This window comes from Chionomys nivalis, chromosome X (assembly GCF_950005125.1).
Source record: "Chionomys nivalis chromosome X, mChiNiv1.1, whole genome shotgun sequence".
Lineage (NCBI taxonomy): Eukaryota > Metazoa > Chordata > Mammalia > Rodentia > Cricetidae > Chionomys > Chionomys nivalis.
This window is the reverse complement of record NC_080112.1, coordinates 71,489,761-71,513,771: the sequence shown is the minus strand read 5'-3', so window position 1 is coordinate 71,513,771 and position 24,011 is coordinate 71,489,761. Positions and strand designations below refer to the sequence as shown.

Genomic DNA, 24,011 nt, shown 5'->3' with positions numbered 1-24,011 from the left:
CAATCACAAAACAAATGCAAACCAAACCACGCAGAAACCCACCAATGGATGGGCCGTATTATCATATTATCTACAGAACATACACTAAAAAGTGCTAGCCTCCAAAGGAACAAGGGATGAAGGTACAAAAACATACTATGTAAGCCAAGATTCTACATTTTGAAGAGTCTGAAAGCTTATGAAATGCCTGAAGGTTTACAAAGCACATTTAAGCATTTCAGACAGGTATCATGTAATTTATCAACTACTCAGTCCTTGAACAAACCTGCACTCCCTCCTCTGGGCCCTTAAGCTCAAGAGAGTGGTGCAGTGCAGATGCTCAGTAGGAAGCAAGAGGTCGCCTGCCTTGGATCCCAGTCACAAGCATGGGCTGGGAGGTTTCACTGCTCCACTCATGCAAGACCTGAAGAGAGAAAGGTTGGGATGAGGACCACCTAAGGATCACAAATCCCCAAATCCCTTTCCTGACTCACACCCTTTCTTCTTTGTCTCCCACAATTGAAGATTTGTCACTGACACAAGTGGACAGACATATTCTTGCCTGGATTCCCACCTCCAGCCTCACATTTCCTGATTCCTCCATCACAGGCCACCAAACTACTCCAGTCAAGCCCATGGCCTCTAAATATAACCTTCCTGATGTGAGGAAAACTCTTTGGATTTCCATTACCTAGTCCTCCTGGCCTAGATGTGCATGCACAGACTTGTAAGTGTGTGTGTGTGTGTGTGTGTGTGTATGTGTGTGTTTGTGTGTGTAAGACAGTGAGACGAGGAGAGAAAGAGACAGAGAAGAGGAGGGGGAACACACACTGGTGTTTCTTAGTAAGTGCTGGTATGGAAAAGTCAGAGGATGGCCTTCCTGTTTAAAAGTTGCTTTGAGACCTGTTTGAGGGCTCTAATGGAAACATGGTGTTTTAAATGAGGCAAACAGTAGTCTCTAAATATTTTCCTTCTGTGGTTCCTCACCATGTTTTAGGATGCTTGACTTTAAAACCGCTGTTTGGGGTGCTGACTTGAAGCCTGTGACAAACTGTCAGATGAGCTTTAGCTTGGGATTAGGGCGGTACTCCTGACACTTGAGAAGAGGCCCTAGACATACTTCTGCCATTTTTTCACTCAGATCTTTGTGAAGCAGCATCCTCGGCTGTGACGATTATAAATTAAAAGTACCAATCCACTCTGAAAAATGTGGAAAATACTTTGTGCCCCACAGTGTCCAATTTTGGGTTAAGATTTAACTCTTTGGGCAAAATTAAACAAGCACGTCCACTTCCTTGGCATTCACATTTATCTTTAGTAAATGGGAAATTACATGTACACCGAGGATTAGTATTGAATTAAATTTCTTTATAGTTTATTGTCTGTGAATGTTTGTTTGTATGTCTATCCTTCGTGCCTATATACGTGGGTCCAGTAGACATGTCTTCAGTTGGAAAGGGGTTTCCAGACAGGAGGCTTCAAGAAGCCCTGGCCTAGGATTCCTCCCCTACCCTTGTCAGGGCCTTGTGATCAGCCAGCCACCTCTCCAGCTTCATCCTGACCCTTCCATTCCAGCAGGGCTGTCCAGGGTGGCTTCCTCCTACACTCCCTAGGCCCCATTTGCCTCTGTGCTCGACAGTGTCCAGCCTTGCTTTCCAGAGACACTACAGGTTTAGTTGGCTCCTCGGCTGATGAGGCCCTTGCCCTCTGGGTGGGCTGTTTGAGATTTGGTGGCAAAATACACCTTGAGCAGGAACCCAGGCTGCACATCTGGACTGAGATTCCCCCTGAGACCAGAGACTATATCTCCTTCCATGTATGTCTTCTACAGACCACTACGGTGTGCAGTAGAATGGGGACATGGGGCCTGAGTGAGGAAGCAGGATCCTGGCTCATTCTATTTCTTCCATGTCACATGCGGCCTGCCCTGGGTCTAGTGCCTGCAACCCTCAAGAGCCTCTGTCTCCTTCTCTCTCTGGACATCAGGACACCAGCCGCTTGCTGCTGAGCACAAAACTAGAGGAGCTGAGCGTTCTCTGAGCAATCATCAAGTGCCCTCTCTGAAGTCTGCTCCAGAAGTCTGGGGTACCCAGCCCCAAAGTCATTCAAACTACCAACATACCCCCATATGCCCAGCTATGACCAAATGCCACAGAGCCTCCCATCTCCCACCCATCTCCACCCCATGGTCCTGTTTAAGAAGCCAGCTACCTGGTTAGCTGTGGGTCTGGCGCCAGGACCAAGAAGAGTTCTTCAGAGTCATCAGGGCCGCGGCAGCCTCCAGTATCTCCTCACACTGGAAGGTGGCAGAAACCGAGGCCTGGTCGGAGGTAACGGGCCCCTGTAAAGAAACGGATGTGAGGAGAACAGGAGCTGGGCACCCACCACCTCTTCTCAGAAGTACAAATGCCCTTCCAGTGGCCAGCTGCTCCCAACCCCAAGGCGGTCTCCTCGACACATCCATTTAGCTCCTCCTGCCCAACATTCTGGAGCCCAAACTTCTCTGCAGGGACCTGTGTCTCTGGTGGATGATACTCCATGGAGGAACACGGCAGGGAGGTCTGATCCATGCATCTGGAAAGAAGAGGGGAGGGGATTAAACACTTGGATGGGTGGGCAGCACCGATCCATTGAGACTGACAAGGTTTCTGCAGTACCAGAAGGTAGGAGTTCGAAGGACTGTGGAGAACATAGAACCCATGGCTTGGGCACGTCCTTTGTCCTGCACAGCCTATTTTCCTTTCCACGCCCCGTCTGACACGTTTTTCCTGAGACATTAATTGTCACCAGCCCCTTTTAATTCCCAGATACACATTGAGGAAGACATCAGGGATCCACCAGTTTTTGCATTATAATCTACAAAGTCCCTGCAGAGAAATGCTGGCCTCCTGTTTTCAGGGACTGGTTCTTGCCAGCATTTTGCCCAGCCACCACAGCACTTCCAGGAGGCTTACTTGATGGCCTCTGGACTTTCTCCCGGCCCTCTGTGGCCCTCGCCACCATGACCCTAGTTTTCACCAGGACCTTCTGTCTCACCCATCTGTAGCCATGCGGAGAAACAGTGCCCACGTGTTGAAGGCCCACTGTGTGGCAGGCCTTGTGCTGGTGATTTCTTCAGTGCCAGAGGTATAGGGTGCTTTTGACAAAATGCCCACTAGGAAACGGATGCTTGGAAAATAAAGCCACTTGTAACAAGTCTCTGGTGTAGGAGCTGTCAAATCAGGAGAGGACCCTGTCCTTGCCCCCACGGCCTGACACCCAGCCTTCTCCTTCCCACTATCATCCTCTTCCTGCTTCTCCTACTGCAGCAATCCCGAGGCTGGACAGACACACACTGACAGGAGACACAGCCGGCTCCATGGTCCCTCTCTACTCACGGGTTAGACAAGGCAAAAGACTCAGGGAGCACCATGGAAGGCAAAGCAATCAATTGCTGGCCCAAGGTCGTTGTCACGTTGGGTGCAGGTGAAAATGCTGGGGGCCAGCAGAGGGATGGAGGCGCTGGGGAGCTCTCCTGCAGAGACAAGGACCACAGGGATTGGGTTCCAGGCCAGCCAGGAAAAAAAGGGCTGGGAAAATTTTAGGCTGAGGGCAGGAACCCAGAATGTCAGGGGTCTGAAGAGCCTGCAGAACCCCCCTCCAATCTCAGCATGGTCTACTAGCCCTGAGGAGACTGAGGCCCAAGGGGAAGTGCCCTTTCCCAGGGTCACACACAAGGCTGTGTGCTGACCAAGTGGTAGAGGTGGAAGCCCTGACTTTAAGACACAGCTGAAAGGGACTTGACAGTGAAAGGCAGGAGCCGCCCACTCTAGCAACAGATTCTCCTTACCTCCTGGGGGCTTGTGAGGGGCAAGACTTCAGGCTGGCATGCAGTGTTCTCATTGTCAGCTGTAAAAAGACCACCAGTTCCTACCTGCTGGCTGCCCGCCAGCCTCTCCTGCAGATACTCACCCCCATTCTGAGAACTCCTCACAATGACCTGCTCAAAGAGCCCACCCCAAATCTCTGCTTCCTGTAAACTAGTGCTGTTATCATTGACACCATGTCTTCTACCTGGGGCACTGAGGTCCAGGATGCACTCGCTCAGGGTCACACTGCAGTTCTCAGACAGACAGGGCTGGCTACAGAGTTGCTCATGCTGTACTTCCCTCCAATCAAACCCAGGCTCCCTCCCCAGCCGAGGACACTCACCGTGACCTCTCGCTTTGGCAGAGGACTTCTTGCCCTGACAGAGGGGTTTGCCGGCCACAGCCTCTGTCGTCCTTAGTAGTCGAGTCTCTCTTCTCTTTAGCAGTGCACCATGCATCCTTTTCTCAGAACCCAGAGCAGGCAGGGCCTCGCTGTGTTCCCTACAGTAGGGGTATGGAGGACTCCTGTTAGTTTTCTGCAAAGGTGGCCTGACCGCCTCCCCAACTCACACAGGATACCCAAAAAGAGGCAGCACATCTGAGACACTCAAAGACCTGAGAGTGTGAGGGGTGGAATTCTCACCTGGCTTCCGTCCTGGTGGCATGACCGTGGCCTCTGCCTCTGCCAGGGCGGCTTGCATGTCCTCTGAGGCCAGGTTCAATTCCCAGTGGGGCTCCAGTCTCATTCCCCGTTTTACATTCCATGTTGGAGGGCCAGAAGCAGACATTCACTTGGTTGCTTTGATCCATGGTTCTGGGGTGAAGAGCAGAAATGCCACTGTACTCCCACGGCCACTGCATCTCCATGAGTATCTCCCCAAGACGCTGTATACCCGTGGGCAGAGAGAGCCTGACCCTCTCCCCAGTCTAGACACCATACTCACGAGGAGGCAGGTTACTCACCTGGCCTGGGTCCTGGTGGCACATCTGTGGCCTCTGCCACGGTGGTTTGCAGGCCCCCTGAGACCAGGTCCGACAACCATTGGAGCTCCAGTCTTGTTCTCCATGCTACACTCTGAGTTGCGGGGCCAGAAGCAGACACCCACTTTGTCTTTTTGTTCCAAGGGTCTGGGGTGGAGAGCCGAAAAGCCATTGTACCACCATGGCCACTGTATTCCCCTGTGTATTCCCCAGACCAGAGTATCTCCACTTGCAAAGCATCTGTACCCCCTCCCCTACTTAGACACCATACTTACAGGAAGGTAAGATTCTCACCTGGCCTGGGTTCTGGTGGTACAACTGCGGCCTCTGCCACGGCGGCTGGCACGTCCTCTGAGGCCAGGACCAACGACCAGTGGGGCTCCAGTCTCGTTCCCCATGTTACATTCCGAGTCGGAGGGACCACAGGCCACGTCCACTTTGTCTTGCTGCTCCATGGTTCTGGGGTGGAGAGCAGAAATACCACTGTATCCCCAGGCCTGAGAGTAATTGCTTCTTCCAATGAAAACGGTAGCATTATGATGTTAGGGAGAAACCTGGTGCCAGGAAACCTTCCAGGAATCCACAAGGATCACCCTAGATAAGACTCCTAGCAATAGTGGAGAGGGTGCCTGAAATGGCCTCCCCTCTTAACCAGATTGATAGCCGCCCTAATTGCCATCATAAACCTTCATCCAGTAACTGATGGAAGCAGATGCAGAGATCCGCAGCCAAGCACTGGGCTGAGCTGTGGGAGTCCAGCTGATGAGAGGAGGAGGGGATTATATGAGCAAGGAGTGTGTGAGGGGTCAAGATCATGATGGGAAAACCCACAGAGACTGTGACCCTAGCTTGTGGGAGCCCACAGACACCAGACCAACTGACCTAGACCCTCTGCATGTGGGAGACAGTTGTGTAATTTGGTCTGTACGTAGGGCCCGTAACCATGGGACCAGGATCTGTCACGGGCACGTAAGCTGGCTCTTGGGAAACTGTTCCCTATAATGGACTACCTCACTCAGCCTTGATGCAAGGGGGAGGGACTTGGTCCTGCCTCAATTTGTTGAGCCACGTTTTGTTGACTCCCATGGGAGGATTTACACTTTCTGAGGAGTGGATTGGGGTGGGTAGAACGCAGGTGATGGTAGGGCTTGGGAGGAGAGGAGGAAGGGGACACTATGGTTGGTATGTAAAATAAATTTTAAAATGTAATAAAAATCTTGGAAAGAAAAAGAGTTAGTGCTCTTATCTTAGCAAAAAGAAAATAAGACGAAACAAAGCAAGCAAGCAAACAAACAAACAAAAATAACCCCTCTCTGGTGGCTAGAATATTCTCTAACAGGCCCTCCAGTACTACTACTACTACTATCAATTTGTCCTGCCACGGTTTCCCTTGGCCCTTGTCTCCCTTTTGTGCCTACAGAGTCTCCACCCTCACCGGGTTGTCCACTCCCCCAGCACCTGCCCTCACCATCACCCCCAAGAATTTCTTGGCATTGGCTCCTTTACAGGGTCGATCGCCTCAGACTCACAACACCTTCACACACAGGAAGCCCCAGGCCTCCCTCGACGTTCACACCAAAGCCCAGAAGCTGAAGGCTGTCTTCCCAGGTGCCCTCCATCCCTTCCCTCCACACATGGGAAAATATTCACCAATCACTCAGTAGTCTCATGGGTGCCCAGTGTTCAATTTCCTTTCATTCTCCCTTCGAGTTTCCTTCACAACACACTTTAATCTTTATCACCACCTTGCTCTCCCTTTCAAAAGATTATCCTTTTGTCCCGCAGACCACTCCCACACCTGCTCATGAAATCACTCTGCCTTTCTGAAGGCAGGGGACACGGGAGTCATACCTACCCATCAACCTGGGGTAGCGGGCATCACGACTGAGGGCAACTCGAGCTAACTAGTGACATGCTGGGTTTCAAACAAACAGTAGTCTCGCGAATTCCACCCAGATCTCTCTCGGTTACATTCTTTTACCCTTTCTTCCTTCCCAGCATTCTACAGGGGACAGATGTTTTCTGAAGCCCATGCAGAGTACCGGTCCCTGACCTAGCCCAAAGACAAAGTATCCGGCAGACTCAGCTTTCTGTCGGCTCGACACAGGCCCTCTTCTTTCGCCAAACCCACATTCTCTCCCCAGTTGTACACCAGTCTTGCAGACGCGCCTCAACACTTCGAAGGTTGGGACCCTGTTATAGCTGCTTCTCTTCCCTCACACCCTCTCCCCGCCTCGATGGCCATTGCCAGACCGCCAGGCGACCCGGAGATAGGTGCTCTCTGAAGGGGTCGCGCCAGGGCCTGTGGGGCCTGGGCATAGCCTGTGTGGGTAGAGGGGCCGGGCTCCGGTGAGGCGCGGTCGTCCGCGTTGTCGCCCATCTCCAGCAGGCTTCGCCTAAAGAGGCCTAAAGCTGAGGGAAATTGGCACCTTAGCATGAGGAAGAGAAGAAGAAAAAGACACAGAAGAATACGCAGGTCATACTTAGAGAAACTCTGCCGGTCCTTCAGAAAAAGGGGCTTGAGCCCTCCAGAGAAACCTCAGCTCTGGTCCTCGAGCCTCTCTCCTCAGTCCTCATTGGCGACTGGGCGGTATTTGGCTCCACCTACTGCCTTGCCACAGAGGCCAATGAGCTAACAGCACATTCCTTGAATCCCGCCCCCGGGTGGTGGCTCTGAGACCCACTTCCTCCTACAGGGCAGGTGGGACATGTAGGCTCTAGTGGTTAGGGGTGCTCACTTAACTGATCCCGCCTTTAGCCTGGGAGGAACAAATTAAGGTTTGCACTCTCTAGTGGTGGTTGCGAAAATCGCTTCCATTTGGCGATGGGTGTCTCTGCATGTGCCTGCCTGAGGTGTGCATGCAGTTTGAGTCGTAGGTCTCCTTGCTAAACTGTAATTTGCCCTTTCAAAGATCGGCGTGTTTGCTTGTCGTGGACGTCCATCTGTCCTCACATTATGTTTTCTCTTTCAGCGGTAGCCATCTTAAATCCCTCAGAGAACACTTGCATGTCTGGGAACGCTGTTCCCTCCGCCTTGTTTGAGACTGTCTCTGAGCTCTCTTTCCTGTGCCAGAGATAAATCCCACGGTTTCTCTGCTAATTCCACACTGACACAAGTTTTTTGCTTGTTTGTTTGCTTGTTCCTTTGTCTGTTTGTCAGTCCATTGCAGGACACGATGTCTGCTAGGAAACATTCCTATTTCTTGTTCCACAGACCCAAATGTAACTTTCCTCTTCCCTTTCTTTTATTCTTCCACTTGTATGTGAGTCTCCTATGCCAGTTCCCCAGTACACTCTCGGCTGCGAAGACTTCAGACCACATTTCCTTTGATTCTGTGGACAAATTTAGAGGGAGCAGGTTATCCACAGAATACCTGGCCTTCCTCGTCATCAGGTCAGGACGCCTCTCCCTGTGGTTCTGTCATATTTTGTATGCTCCACTTTATGTTTTAGTTTCCTCTTTTGCACATTCTATCTGGTACACCTTGTGTCATTCTTATCCCAGAACACTTTAGAGTAGCGTCACTCTCCTGTCTGATATCTGCTTGGCAGAAAAACATCACTTGATTTTAACTGACAGTCATACACTGGACCATTCTAAATGGTGCACTGTTCCAAAAGTCAGCCACTACATAAAATCCATAATATTACAACACACACACACACACACACACACGCGCGTGCACAGGCTCTGAGTCTTTTCTGTGCATCTCGCTCAATTAAAACCAGTTCTGTTTTGTGGCTCTTGTTCTTGCTGTTTTCAGGGTTAGCGTGGCTCCACAGAGGGCAGTCTAATAAGGATTAAGGATGGGGATGGAGGGCCTTGTTTGAGTTGTTGCCGCTGTTAGTAAAATGTCACCAACATTTTCAGATGAAAATACTTTTTTCCAGCTCTCCCTTTCTGTAGTCACTTTCAAAGCCTCTCTTCATCCGCGCACCCTCCCAGTCTACCTTCTTCCTTTCCTGCCCGTCTTCCTCTCTTCTCTGCTCCCTACACTCGTTCATTCCTTCCTTTCTTGCTTTTTCCTTGCCCGTTTCTTTAAAAGATTAATAAACATCCCTCGTGCAGTTGTCAAAGATCTGTTACATAAACCACAAATGCACTGTGTCTGCATGGAAGCACTTGTGACTCTACTTGCTTTTTTGTGAACACAGCATATGGCATTTATAGATACTTCCCGATATTGCTAGCTAAGGCTAAGCTTACTTTTAATTGAAAAGAAGTGTGTACCACCAGGGATAGCATATGCTTGGCATATTCTAAATTTCACACACACTGTTGTTTGCACTCGAGAGCAAGCAACTGCATGACTTAGCAGCACACACCTCCTTCTCAAGTCCCCTTCCATCCCCAGAAGTCTCATCTGAACTGAGCTTTGTTTTCCTGGCCAAGAATTTTTAAAAATGCAATAAAATCCAACAGCTATGGCCGATTATTTTCTATACACCAGGAATTTTTGTCTGATCCATGCTTGCCCAGCATTTTAGTGTATTTCCGTCCTGGGGGACACTGCCATGATGATTCTTTCCCCTACATTAACTTCCACAGACTCTAAAGGACTGAACCCAAACATCTCTGCTACTCATGGGCAGCTTCAATTTTTGGGAACTGTGCTGCAGTTCATCAGTCAGTCACTTTAAGCTCCTCTATTGTGTGTGGCAGGAGGCTAAGGCAGTGGGGATGCAATACTGGCCATATGCCCTCATAGACCCCACGGTCTAGACACGAGTTACTTTTGGGGGATGAGCCAACAATGGATAAGACCCCATGAGTATTCTAACACTATGTCATTGTACCTGACATCACGCAGGTCCTAAAAAATGTGTTAGTTAATTTCTGGAGTGAGATATTATTACATCTCTATTTACTGATGAGAAATTTGAGGACTGGGCGTCAGATATTACTTGCTTGTTGTTGCATGGGCACCAAAATCTTAGAACCGTGCCTGTCCATATTGTTCCCCGCATTGACATTTCCCACCATTTTTGATATTTTTTTTTTTGCCTAAATGCTGTGGGAAGTCCTTCTATACATGTGTTGCTTTTATTACTTAATGAATAAAGAAACTGGCAAAAGGGCATATGACAGGGAAGAATAGATCTAGGCAGGAAAAGTAAACTGAATGCTGAGAGAAAGAAGACAGAGTCAGAGAGAAGCCATGGAGCTGCTGCCCACAGACAGATACACCGGAACCTTGCTGGCAAGGGACAGCCATGTGGCGATACACATAATAATGGGAATGGGTTAATTTAAGAAGTAAGAGCTAGACAATAAGAAGCTGGAGCTAATAGTCCAAGCAGTGATTTAATTAACATAGATTGTGTGTGGTTATTTCAAATCTAGGGAGCCAGGAAGGAATGAGCCAACATCAACGGCAAATTGGCAATGGATTCTGATTGCTGATAGCGAGGTAACGCACTGAGGCTCCTTTAAGATAGGTCTTCCTGATTTAGCAGCAGCAGCAACAGCAGGAGCAGCAAAAAAAAGCTGTATGGCAGCTTCCTGCTTCCTGCTGCCAGTGAGAACTCTTGCTCTTTCAGGAGGTCGAACACTTGAATGGGGTTTGTAGGCAGCATGTTCCAAGTCACATGATGGCAGCATGGGCCAACTGGTTACCAGAGTTGAGGTGGTGAGGACAGCTCCCACCCAACAGTCTCAGAGGCAGTAAACAGTCCCCTACCATCCATGTTAGACTGGGCAGAGCCAAAAGGCAAAGCAACCTTAGTCCCAGCCAAACCACTTAGCATTTTAAGAAGCGGTCCTGGTCAGAAAAGAATTACACATGCACAACAGGACAGTTTCAGACATAAACGACCTCTAAATGAGATACAGCATATTTTAAAAATAACTTTGGTTTGAAAAAGAGAGGAAAAAGTATATAGAGAGTTATAAAGGGAAGTAAATGGTTTCAAAAAATAAAACAAAATCTTTAAACAGACAGAACACAGTCACTCATGGATCAATGGAGTACAGAAACATAAGCCACATAAAGATGGAAAATACACAGAGTCTGGATTATGTATATTATTGTGCATACTTTGAATTTTTCACTGTGAAACAAGTACAGAGAGACATTTCATTGTACGGGCTGCTAAGCTAAACCACCATATATATTTTACAAGTATCTTGACTTCAAAATTTGGATCTAAGGATTCTTTGACTTGGAAAAGAGGTTCTCCTTTTGTTTCCACAGAAGATGAAAACATGTGGATTCCTTTTAGACTAATGTAGTTTGATGGACAAAGACCCCCTCAAAACATCGCTGTGAACACCCCCTAATGTTTCTTTGTCCAATAAAGAAAGGAAGGAGTTTGAGGAGAACAGCACCCAACCTCCCAAATGTTGTTTATAAATGTTTGCGTACATTTACAGGGCATAATATGGAGAGCAATACTTTGCATTGGTATGGATTTTGTTTTATTGACAAAAAAATTATGATCAATTTTGTTGTATATATATATGTATATATTTCTCCTCTTGATTAAGGTATTGTGTTTGTGAAGCTCGTTTAAAAATATAATGGGGGTTGGAGAGATGGCTCAGAGGGTAAGAGCACTGACTGCTCTTCCAAAGGTCCTGAGGTCAATTCCTAGCAACCACATGGTGGCTCAAAACCATCTCTAATGAGATCTGGTGCTCTCTACTGGCTTATAGAATACATGTAGACAGAATACTGTATACATAATAAATAAATAAATCTTTAAAATATAAATGAAAATATAATGGACAATTAAGAAATAAAGGCTAATTGATAATCATTTATATTAGTCAAGCTTGTAGTCATTTAATTTCTAGATATACAGATGTATTTCAGATGTATAGATATTCTTCAGATCTTGCAAAGATGACAGAATGATTAAAGAACTTGGGGCTTTTCATGACAATGAGACACATCTGTTCCTGGCAGCACCAATGTACTTCAAGAGGAAGAGGGGCATCGAAGAGTCTTCTTATGAAGTTTGCTAGACATTTGTGCATGAAACTCCTCTTGCATGGACTTCTTGATGTTATGCTGTATGAACTGGACATTCAGGGCCCACAGAAAAATGACTGCTGAACTTGTTGTGGTTTGAAAGAAAATGGCCCCCAAAGGAAGTGGCACTATTAGGAACTATGGTCTTGTTGGAGGAAACATGTCACTGTGGGGGGTGGGCTTGAGGTCTCCTTTGGTGTAGCATACTCAGTGTGACACACAGTTGACTTCCTAGTGTCTCTGAGTCAAGATGTAAGCAGTCTCAGCTCCAGCAACATGTCTGCCTAAATGCTGCCATGCACCCTGCCATGATGCTAATGGACTGAAGCTCTGAAGTGTAAGTGAGCCACCTCAACTAAATGTTTCCTCAGTACACACATGCACCCAGATGAATATACTCACACATACACACAGGGCACACTGAAAGGCCAAAACTAATTATTACACACCCCTGCAATTGAAAGCAATCATCTCCTTGAAACAAAAAGCTCTATCATTAACCCAGTTAGTCTGAACCTATCCGCATCTTTGAGGAACAGAGATGGCAAGATTGGTGTACAAAAAAACAACACAATAAAAGACAGAAAGAGATGTATCAAAGGCCCACCTTGAGACGAAAAAAAAAGAAAAATCTCTGATGTGGGAAGGTCATTTGCCAATCCGTTGCTTCATTGGTTAATCAATAAAGAAAACTGCTTGGCCTGATAGGTCAGAAAATTAGGTAGGTGGAGTGGACAGAACAAAATGCTGGGAAGAAAGAAAGTGATCCAGACGCCATGCCTCTCCTCTCTGGGGCAGATGCGATGAAGCTCCAGCCCAAGATGGACTCAGGTCAGACATGCTGAATCTTTCCTGGTAAGACACCACCTCGTGGTGCTACACAGATTACTAAATATAAGTTAAGGAAGATATGAGAGTAAGCCAAGAAGAGGCTAGATATAATGAGCCAGGCAGTGTTTAAATGAATACAGTTTGTGTGTTGTTATTTCAGGGCATAAGCTAGCCAGGTGGCCGGGAGCCAGGTGGCAGGAATGCAGACCACAGCTCCTTCAACAAATCTCCCATAAACATTTTTTAAAGACTTCCAAAGTGGTGTCTTGTTGGGAAGTGTAGATCTTAAAGTAATAGTCAACAAAAACAACAAAAGCAGCCATGCCCACAGCGAGGCAAGATGGCCATGCCCTATTTCTTCAATTCCATCCCTAAGAAGCCTGGGTTAAAGGGATTACCACAAGTTTGAAGTCACCACGGACTATTTTGTGAGCTGTATGGTGAGCTCCGGAATGAGATGTATGAAACAAACAAGCACATGCCCTCAGTATGATTCCAGATCACAGGATGGACCACATTATTGAAGGGACATAAACCCACTAAGACAGGGGGCTCTGGCAGGCCATACCCTTCTCCCCAATTGGATTATATTACCTGAAGCTGGCTGGCCCTTAAGGTCCACTCCCTTATCTGGCCAAACCGCCTTCCCGAGGCTGACTCCCAAGATCCAGCAATCAAAGTATTGAAATCTGGCAATCAAAAGCCCCATTCGGTCCACCTAATTAACATGCCCAATTAAAATTTAAAACTTCATTGTAATGCAGAATTTTCCCTTTTATCTTTATTACCTGCCTATGTGCCACATCTGCCCCACTTCTCTATCCAGAGACAGTCTTTTGTCACTCTGGGACAAATATCTCTTCCAACTTTCCCTGGTACCCTTCCCATTCTCTTTCTTCCTCTATCTCCTGCCTTTGTCCCTTATCCCTTACATCCCTCTGTCCCGCTGGAGCAAATAAATCTCCTTTGGGTTGAGAACTTGATGTTGGGGTTATGGTGCTGATACTTTTCCTTGTCATTATAAATACCTTTCCTTTGATCATAAAAAGTGTAGATGACTAGGCATCAGCTGCTTGATTTTATTCATTTTTGATTATCCATGATAGTTTTTAAATTCCTTTCTTTTATTGCAAATAGATTCATTTTTATACAATATGGGTTTGGTTTCGTTTCTACCGGTCTACTCCTCCCAGTTCCTTCTCACCTGCCCTCCTCTCTGGATCCATTCCCCTTTTCTCTCATAAGAAATTAAAAGGCTTCTAAGACATAGCACCCAAACATGACAGAACAAAATTCACACTGAGATGAAACAAAAACTATCATATCAAAACTGTACATGGCAAACCAAAAGGAGGAGAAGATCCCCAAGAGCACGCACAAGAGTCAGAGACCAACTCGTTCTCAGGATTAAGAGTCCCATAAAAACACTAAACTGTTCTTGCACATTATTTTAAGATGAGGTACATTTCTTTATCTTGTGGAGCATTTGTTTAATTTTGCAAAGACGTGTTGAATTTTTTTATGGCATCTTTAGTTAACACTCCATGAACCTGTGTTACTTTGTTTGTCTAAAACTCTTGATGATTAAATAAAGAGCTGAATGGCCAACAGAAAGGCAGGAACAATGATAGGGAGGGCTGGCAGGCAGAGAGAACAAACAGGAGGGGAAATCTGGGAGGAAGGACAAGGAGCTAGATAACAAAGAGAGGACTCTAAGGGCCAGTCACACAGCCAGACACAGAATAATGAGAAAAAAATAAATGCAGAAATAGAGAAAGATTAAAGCCCACAGGCAAAAGCTACATGGGAAAATTTAAGTTGAGAAAAGCTGGCTATGAAATGAGCCAGCTAAGGCCAAGCATTTATAAGAAATAACACACCTTCATTTCTCTGATTTATTTGGGATCTGGGCAGCAGGCCCCCAAAAGATGAAAGAGCAAAGACTAAAATTACAACAAATAACATTTGGGTGCCCAATGTGGGAGTAGAGTAAAAGAAAAGCTAAAAATATTTTTGTGCCCAACATTGGGACAAATTTCCATGTAGGGACAAAGTACACAGGAACAAAAAAAAATAAAAGAAAGAAAGACAGACAGACAGACAGACAGAAAGAAAGAAAGAAAGAAAGAAAGAAAGAAAGAAAGAAAGAAAGAAAGAAAGAAAGAAAGAGAAAAAGGACGTCTTTTCTAAGAGGCACTGCTTTTAGGCCAGCAGCAGTAAACAAAAAAGAGAAGCAGCAAGCTAACTAAACACTGCTTGTGCCAACTTAGGTACCAGCAGGCATACTTAGAATGGGATAATGCAGTTCTTGTTCACAAACCTCTGACCAGGCTGTGAGCTTTGCACTTGACTTTCCAGACCTGAGAAGTAGCCTGAGCAAGCCACCAATGCTGCACAGATGTTCTAGCCTCACAGCTTGGCAGTTTTTTGCTCATGTGGAAAAATAAAGCCCAAAAGGTATGCAGTGAAAGAGATCCGGAAGGAAAAACCTTTAAACAGGTTCCAGTGTGTTTTAAAATGTGTGTAGGCAAAAGAAAGAAAAGCAAATGGGTACAGACAGTCACAGAAAGAAATAAGTAGTTAAAATATAAAGTCTTTAGAGACAGCAAAATTATTATGAAAGAAAAAGTCACTAAATTTGGGAAGTACACAGGGATTCTGGATCCTGTATAGTACTGTCTTGATTTTGAATATTTGGTTGTTGATGGGCAAGATACAGGTGCTAGGAGACATGGGATTGTGAGCAGGATTGCAGGGTTGAGACTACTTAGATACGATAGAGCCATCTTAAGCTAACAAGAAGTTAATAAATGTTAAATGGAAGTAAAATATGCTTTGGAGTTTTGTTCCCACAGGAGTAGGGAGGCTATGGATTCCTTCAGGAATGATATGGATAAGGTTTGATTCTGAAAACCTCCTGAAACATAACAGGTGATATATATCAAGAGAAGTTAGAGATGGTCTTTCTAGGACTTGACCATTATCTTAGATTTTCTCAAGGACCTTTAAAATGCCTTTGCTCACAGAGATCAGGACGAAATCTAGAAAAAATATGATGCCCACATTCCCAAGAAAGAGTAGGTTTGTGTGGGTTGATTTTGGTTATTTGGTGGGTTATGCATATTTGTTATAATTTAGGAGAACATAGTCATATAGTATAGGATGAAAAGACAATTATTAACATCAGATATTTTTATTGGCATGAATTTTAGTATAGTGATACAAATTTACAGTTAATTTTGTTACACAATATATTATCTATTTCTCCTCTTGTTGGGGTATTGTGATTATGTCATTCATTTCAAAATGGAATGCATTATTAAGAAATGATGTTAGCTGTTAATGTATAACACGTAAACTTCAAGTCACATTAGGTAGGTTTTCAAGGTTAAATGGGTATATTTTTAGCTAGCTAAATGGACTTCAATCACATCAAAGACCTATAGAATATGGCTTTAAAATATTTTGCTAACTTAGGGCTTTTCATGACAATCAGACACATCTGCTCCTGGCAGGACAAGATACTTTAGAGAAAATGATGGGCATCAAATAAACTCAACAGTAGTTTGTTTTCATTGTGGCACGGCTAGCCATTTGGTCGAGAGACTGCTTTTGCCTCGACTGCTTGACTGTGTGCTGTATAAAGAGGACATGCAGGACCCACAGGAAAGTGACTGCTGAACTCTGCTAAATTAAGGTGGGACTGTCCTTCAGGGTTCAGGCTCCACAGAAGAGTCCCCCAGACCTTGTTCAGGACACAGAGGGAATCAACTGATGAACTTTGCCTTACTATTTCCAGCTTCGCTGCAAAGTCTGCCAGATACTCTAGACCTGTGGCTGAAGATGGATGCCCCAACATTGCAGAGGAACTTTGGATGACTGTCCAGGCTCATGTCTCTGTTGTCAGGTAATAATAATTCCTTCTGGAGTCTTTGATGGAGCTAAAAGAATAAACAATTGAAATTTAAGTGTTTTGTAGTTATGATAGGAAGTAAATTAGGTATAAAACTTTGGAAACACTAAGATGGGACGGATGGTGGAGTGTTTTCTCTGAATTTGCTAAATACAAATGGATTGAATATTGTAAATATACTTCTTACTTGAGAATTGTATCGGTTGTGTATAGCTGACTATGCCAAAGTTAAAAATCTTTCTTTTTTATGTAGACAAAAGGAGAAAGTATTGTAGAACATTATATTATGATGTGTTAAATGTGTTCCAAGTGATATTTCATTTGTATTTTAATAAATGAGGGTTGCTTGAAGATCAGATAGTAAAACAGCTGCCCTGGTCAGCCTTACAGAACAGGCAGTGGTTACACCCACTTTTAACAACAGTAGACACTCCAGTTTGCCCAAGAAACCAGAAAGTAGTGGTGCACACCTTTAATCCCAGCCCTAGAGAGGAATATAAGATGGGAAGAGACAGCTCTCAGACACAGTCTCATTATGAGGATTCCTGGAGACGGGATCACAATTTCAGACTGAGGTAGAGAGGCTGGCTATTTTGCTTTTCTGACCTTCAGGTTGAACCCCAAAATCTGTCTCTGGGTTGTTATTAATTGTGCTACATTCCTTTATGCTGCAGAACATTTGTTCAGTGACACGAAGATGTGTTTCCTTCTTTTATGTTGCATTTGTTTTATTCTGTAAAGCTGTGTTACTTTGCCTGTCTGAAACTCCTTATGGTCTAATAGAGAAATAAACAGCCAATATCAAGGCAGGAGAAAGGATAGGCAGGGCTGGCAGGCAGAGAGAATAAAGAGGAGGAGACATCTGGAAGGAAGAAGGAACAAGATAATAAGGAGAAGATGCTAGGGGCCAACCACCCAGCCACACAGCCAGACACAGAATAAGAAGGAAAGAAAAGTTATGCAGAAATAGAGAAAGGCAAAAAGCCCAGAGGCAAAAGAAAGATAGAATATTTTAAGAAAAGCTGACTAGCTATGCAATGGTGGTACATGCCATTAAATACATCCATCAGAAGCCAGAAGCCTTCAGATCTCTGTGATTTCAAGGCCAGCCTGGTCTCTAAGATCTAGTTCCAAGACAAGCTCTAAAGTTATAGAGAAACCCTGGCTTGAAACCCCCCAAAATGAAAGGAAGAATAGAAAGCAAAATCTGGCTCATAGCAGGGTTCTGCTGGCAGCTCATGTCTTTCCCCTCTGGTGGCTCCATGAGGTGTCTCTGACTCTGCCTTTCTCCCAGCATCCAGTTTATTTTTCTCTGCCTAACTCTACTCTACCCTATCACAGGTCCAGGCAGATTCTTATTCATTAACCAACAGAGGCAACACAAACACAGAAGGACCTCTTACACCATCCGTGTGTGTGATTTATTTGGGATCTGGATGGTGGGTACCCAAAAGAAAAAAGATTAAAAAAATACATTTTGACACACAAAGTGGAGCTGGAATATACGAAAAGCCAACAATCATAAGCTATAAGCTACAATATATATGCCAAAGGACCCGGTGCTGACCTATGCTGGCAAAATGCTTGCTGTTTCAGTCTCTGTGTGCTCAGATGCAAGGGACTCAGTTGATGCAGAAGGCCTCATCTTTCAGATATCCTCCATCCCTTCCTGCTGACTCCTCTTCAGTGGGATTCTCTGAGCTCTGGGGGGAAGGAAATGATGGAGACCTCCCATTTAGACTCTCTCCCTCCATGTAATGTCTGGCTGTGGGTCTCTGCATCTGCTCCCGTCTACTGCTTGAGGAAGCCTCTCTGATGATAAGGCACTGGTCTATGAGTACAGCAGAATATCTTTAGGAGTCATTTTACTCATACATTTTATAGACTGTAGTGTTATGTTTTACCCTCAGAGGTTAATTGAGCTAGTGACCCTGGATCAAATTCCTGTAGGTTTACATTTACAAAAGTCCTTTAAAACACTGGTAGATTTCAAAGAGTCCTTACAATTTAAGTATGCTTAGATGTTCAAGTAAGCTGTTCTGTACAATTAAGACAGGTCAGTTGGATATCTCAGGAAGTATGTTAGTGGTGTCACTTAATACAGAGGGATGCATATTCTAGGTTCTACAACTTACTTTTTAGTGTATGTAACATGAGGGCCTGTTTGTGGGGCTTCTGTCCTGCCCAGTTCCCACAACTAGTAATCCCAAAGAAAGTCACACAGAGAGTCTACATTAGATATAAACTGATTGGCCCATTAGCTCAGGCTTTGTATTAGCTCTTATAACTTATGTTAACCCATTAGTCTATCTATGTTAGCCACATGGCTCAGTATCTTTTACAGCAGGGCAGGTCACATCCTGCTTCTTCGGTTTCTGGACAGGGCTGCAGAGGAGTGGGTTTCTCCTTCCCAGAATTCTCCTATTCTCCTTGCCCCAACTCTAGCTCCCATCTGGTTGTCCTGCCTATACATCCTGCCTGGTTATTGGACGATCCGTGTTTATTTAAAACTTAATTGACAGAATACAGAATTGTCCAACGCCAGGTGTAGACATGAGGAAAACATATGTGTCCACCGTCTCTTTCTGAAATGCCCAAATCCAATTTGGCAAGATCCCTATCTTCAAAGTTGCAACCAAAACAAAATATTTTCCAATAAATTCAAACCCACCTGAGACTTTGTCTAGAACTTGACTATTCCCTTGACAAATTCCTCACTGGACAGTCTCCTAATAAGTGAAGGCCTTTATGTCTTGAAACAAGCTTTCCTCATTTCTCTGGGTTTCAAAGCAATATCATCCCAAATACCAAAGACATATTTTCCTTGACAACACGTAAATTGACTTAGAGATGGCTCTTAAAATTCAGTGGATCCCATCATCTCTGGAGAAGGGACTCTGTAGTTTAAGGGTTTGACACACTAGCAGAAGGATATAAGTGTGAGCCTAGAGCCCATGGGCCAAAGCAGGGTATGGCGGCACCTGCTTCTAACAGTAGAACTACTAGTCCATAATCCCCTTTTGCTGGTTTTACTTTTGTTACTTTATGTTTGGGAAGTTAATTCATTTTTAGGAAACTTTCCTAGAAGCTAGACAGTGAAGTTCCAGCTCCTTCCTGTGCACAAATGTACAAACAGTTCATCAAATGTGTAGTGGTACCTCTGTAACTTCATATATCCACACATGTAAATTACTCTGAGGTAAACTGTATCTGCACAGAACATGTACAGATGTTTGGCACATATGACTTTCACAATCATCTAACTCTTTTTAATACTGCATGTTCACTGTTACATTTATCCCAGTAGTAGAGAGGTGGATAAATGTCAGCCTATTCTGTGCAAGGGATTCAATCATCTGTTGATCTTGATGCTCACAGGGCATCTTGGAGCAAAACCTATGAGATACCAAGGGAGAAACGTAGAATCTATTGACATTCATAGTGGCTTCTTCTGCTGGGAATGGTTTGGGGAGCTGCAAGGGACCTAGGAGTGTCCTATTTCTTGGTGTGTGAGAATCAGTCCACTTTTGACTAATTTTCATAGAGGTAAGTTAAGCATTTTTTTTTAATTTCGGAGAGATTCTCTTCGGAATGATTCAGGAGCTCTGGGTGGAGCTATGAAAGACGGAATAGGTTATCAGTTATACTGCTGGACAACATGCAAGAACCAGCACTGAGAGGCGTTTGTGTGATTACAAAGTCTACTGGTGGACCTCAGGCACTGTGCAGCTTCTGAGAATGAGACTTGGCCACCAGCCTCTGGTTAGTAGGCTGAAATTAGGCTTATATTGGTCCTTGTGTCCCTGTGACAGAAGCAAATGTCTATAAAAAGAGACTGAAATGGTGAGGTTACAGGGAGGTCATGAGTAGCTGGCAGATATGAGAGGGGTAAGAAGGAAACACATCTACTAAAATAGAATTTGTTCAAAATGCCATAAAGATACCTAATATCTTGTATGCTAACTTTAATTCTAAAAAAAAATGTGCGACAAATCGTATGAGATTCAAAAACTAAAGGGAGAGAGAGAGAGAGAGAGAGAGAGAGAGAGAGGGAGAGAGAGAGAGAGAGAGAGGGAGAGAGAGAGAGAGACAAAGAGAAGGTGGGTGTGGGAGGGAGGGAGCAAGCCTGAGGAGGGAGTTTGACTTACATAAATGAGAAAATGAGTTCATTCGCCAGACCCCATGTTAAAAACAACACATGATAATGTGCACTTGTAATCCCGGAGCTGGGAGACAGAGAGGTGAATCCCTGGTATTCCCAGACTAACCAGCCTGGTCGACTTGGACAGTTCATGGCCAGTGAGTGGGCCATGTCACAGAGACATAGTCTGCCACTGAATGCAGTCTGAGGAATGACAACCAGTTGTGTCTGTCGTCCTTCATATGTGCACACACACACACACACACACTGAGATGATATAAGAGAGAGAGATACATAAACAGAGACAGAAAGAGATCAAGTGAGTGCAAGAGAGAGAGAGAGAGAGAGAGAGACAGAGAGAGAGAGAGTAAGACAGACTGAGACTTGTACCTCAATCCAGTCCATATAAGCCAGACCATCCCTGAATATCCCTGAAAATAAAGCCAGTACAAAACCGCTTTTCTGTTTGCTTCAAATCCGTAGCACTACATTAATTTTACAAAGAAAAGAATGACAAAATTATTTCTAAATAGGCCAAATATTCCTCATGTTATAGAACTGATGTGTGGTACATTCCTGGTGTCTGGTTCCAGGAAAGCCTTCAGTGGACCTTGGCCAAGGTTTTCTCCTTTCCTGGGTTCTTCTAGGAGTATCCCACAGAGTCCCACCTTCTGTGAGCTCTGGAAGGTTTTCAACAGCCACCAGCCTCTCAATAGGTTCTGATTATCAGTGACCCTCAAAGAAATTTCCCAGCTTTCAGAAGCAGATAGGAGCACCTGGTTGAGCAGATGCTAAGTTCCAGGCAAGCCAATAAATCCATTTTGTCACACACACACGCACACACAAACAGAAACACACAAATAAAAGTTCTAGTTCTTTACCTCCTGAAAACCCACCCTAATATTTTTGAGATGTTGAAGTTCTCTTTGTATGCCCATTGGTCATTGCTATAACATACATAAACATATTCACATGCAGGTATACATACATACATACACACCACACATATATGCAGGGCATTTTCAACTTTCACTTTGGGTTTATTTATTGTTATGGTGTTTTCTTAGTTACATGTACATGCATTGATATTATCTCTTATAGTCTGCACGGTATAGATAGATTCCCTTCTAGTCTACACTGTATAGACAGATTTCCTTCTAGTCTACACGGTGTGAAAAGATTCCCTTCTACTCAAGACATTTTCAGGACACCTGCTTGGTTGTTCCTTTACTCACAGTGGTATGGGGCTTGCAGGTACAAACGAAAACTATCCAGGCCTCTAACCATCAATAGTATCCAAAGACACCCCTGTGTTTTCAAATATTGTTAAGAAATCAATGTCACCTGTCAATTACTATGCATGTACGTATTGTGAGAATGCCTGAAATGGGTCATTTGTGAACTAAAGCCATTTATTCAGGGTTATGTACTGGAGCCTGGGAATACAGAGCTTGGATGGCGGCCTCTAGTGGCCGCTGGTGCTGCTTTCAGCACAGTAAAGGTTGCAAGCATAAGTGGGTACAGGCAGAACACACAAAGCCACACTTCACAGCAAACCCACTCCTGATACATTTCCCGATTTCTTTCTTTCTCCTCCACCAGGGCGATAATACAAGAGGCTCAGAGCCTCAGAAACAAAAAGAAAAGCAAGATTTGATGCCATCGCTCTGAACCACAAGAGCCAAAACACAAGAGGCAGGCAGTAGGAGTGAAAGAACCTCAGCTCAGGAGCATCCCGGCGACCTTGCGTTCTGCATGGAGGGCACCACTGGCTTTGCAATTCTTCAGAATGTCAGAAAATGACTGAAGAACGCACGAGGTAAGAATCTCATTGGTGCTCACTGACTTCTCTCCAAAGTGGTAAGTGCATCCTTGCATGTACCAGGGCCTGTCATCTCAGGGAAGCATCTCAGGACATACTGCTGCCAGGCACACTGACCGAAGGCATTCCCCCACAGCACTCACACCTCCCCACCCGCATCCTGATGGCTGGTTCACCCTCCTTCCTTACGGCCACTGTGCCAGGAGTTTGGAATTGGTGCCTCTGGCAGTTGATACCATACGCTTTTTTGGACCACAGTTCATGACAAACCCAGTGTATCAGACAAATTCCTGTAGCCTGCACAAGATGTGGAGCTCACGGCTCCTTGTCTAACACCATGACCTCATGCATCTTGCCATGTCCTGTCATGATGATAATAGACTGAACCTCTGAACTATAAGGGATCTACCACAAATATATGTTTTCCTTTATAGGACTTGTTATAGTCATTGTATCTCTTCAGAGCAATAGAAACCATAACTAAGACAGAGGTTGGTGCCAGGCCTGCGGTCTTGGTGTGATAGACTGAACCATGTTTTGTCTAGAATAATGTGAATTTGGGGAATTTGAGGTGGGGATTCAGATTTAAGCACTGCTTAAGGGGCCATCCAAGTAGAAACATGGAAGACAGTGTTGCTAAGAGTGATTTGATATGTTGGGGCATGTCTCCAGAAATTTCAGAGACAAATATTTATATGAGGCCTATGTATTGTTTTTGTGAGATGTTGGTGAAGATTGTGGCTACCTTTTGCCCTTTTCCAGAGAGGTTGCCAGAGGCTAAAGTCTTGGATTTATTCCTTTGTCATAATAAATCTCTAAACAGTCTCATAAAGACTCTGCCAAGGAGTTAGTAGTGGTAACTCTAGTTGTAGTGATATTTATTTGCATTTTAATAAATAAAACTTGCCTGAAGACCAAAACACAAAACAGACTCACTTTTCAGCCATGTAGGCCAGGAGTGGTATGGCACACACCCTTAATGTGAGCAGCCATACTAGGTAGCCGTAGATGCCAGGTGGTGGTGGCAAACACCTTTAATCCTAGCACTAGAGAAGAAAATAAGTTGGAATGGGGCAGGAGCTTACCCCCTTTTAGACTGAAGATTTCCTAGTGGTAAGAGTTCTCTAATGACTTGTCCGCTTTGCTTTTCTGATTTTCAGTTTGATCCCCAGTATTTGCCTCAGGGTTTTACTTATTCATCTTAAATTTGGCACCAAATGTTTGGGATACAAATTCATGAAAAAGTCATTTGCCTTTGGATTTTTAGTCACGGGCTCAGGCTGGAGCTGCACATGGGGCTCCCACGAGAGCTACAGGTTGGGCTCCAGCCTCACTCAGCCAGGCTTTCTTTTCTTTTTTCCCCAAGCCTCTGAGCGTGTTTTGGATTTTCCTGTTGTAACTTCTCAGAAAAAGTCTTCAGCCTCCATCCAAACTCCAGAAGCCCCTGGGGGGCAAACACCACAGGCTGGTCCTGCCTTCAGGTAGCTCCCATCATGTGAGCTTTCCCAAACAATTCCCGGTG

At 44.9% G+C, this 24,011-nt stretch overlaps 2 protein-coding genes across 3 annotated transcripts in view; both read right to left on the bottom strand.

Moving 5' to 3' along the window:
- Nucleotides 1-267: 267 nt before the first annotated feature.
- On the bottom strand, nt 268-5,263 carry LOC130868464 (uncharacterized). The gene is made up of 7 exons (XM_057760680.1): nt 5,103-5,263; nt 4,791-4,955; nt 4,471-4,641; nt 4,171-4,328; nt 3,381-3,493; nt 2,191-2,320; nt 268-403 (listed from the first exon to the last, which is right to left on the bottom strand). Exons 1-6 carry the CDS (start codon nt 5,261-5,263, stop codon nt 2,195-2,197), a joined length of 894 nt encoding a protein of 297 aa, XP_057616663.1. The 3' UTR covers nt 268-403; nt 2,191-2,194.
- LOC130868256 (uncharacterized) overlaps nt 5,176-24,011 on the bottom strand; it is a 56,438-nt gene continuing 37,602 nt past the window's right edge. Inside the window, exon 6 of one of the 2 annotated variants that reach the window (XR_009056509.1) lies at nt 5,176-5,267. The gene's annotated coding sequence lies outside the window, so the exon portion shown is untranslated. Of the gene's footprint in view, nt 5,268-18,129; nt 18,230-24,011 lie in introns of those variants that run through there. The other variant, XR_009056510.1, reaches the window with a different exon arrangement.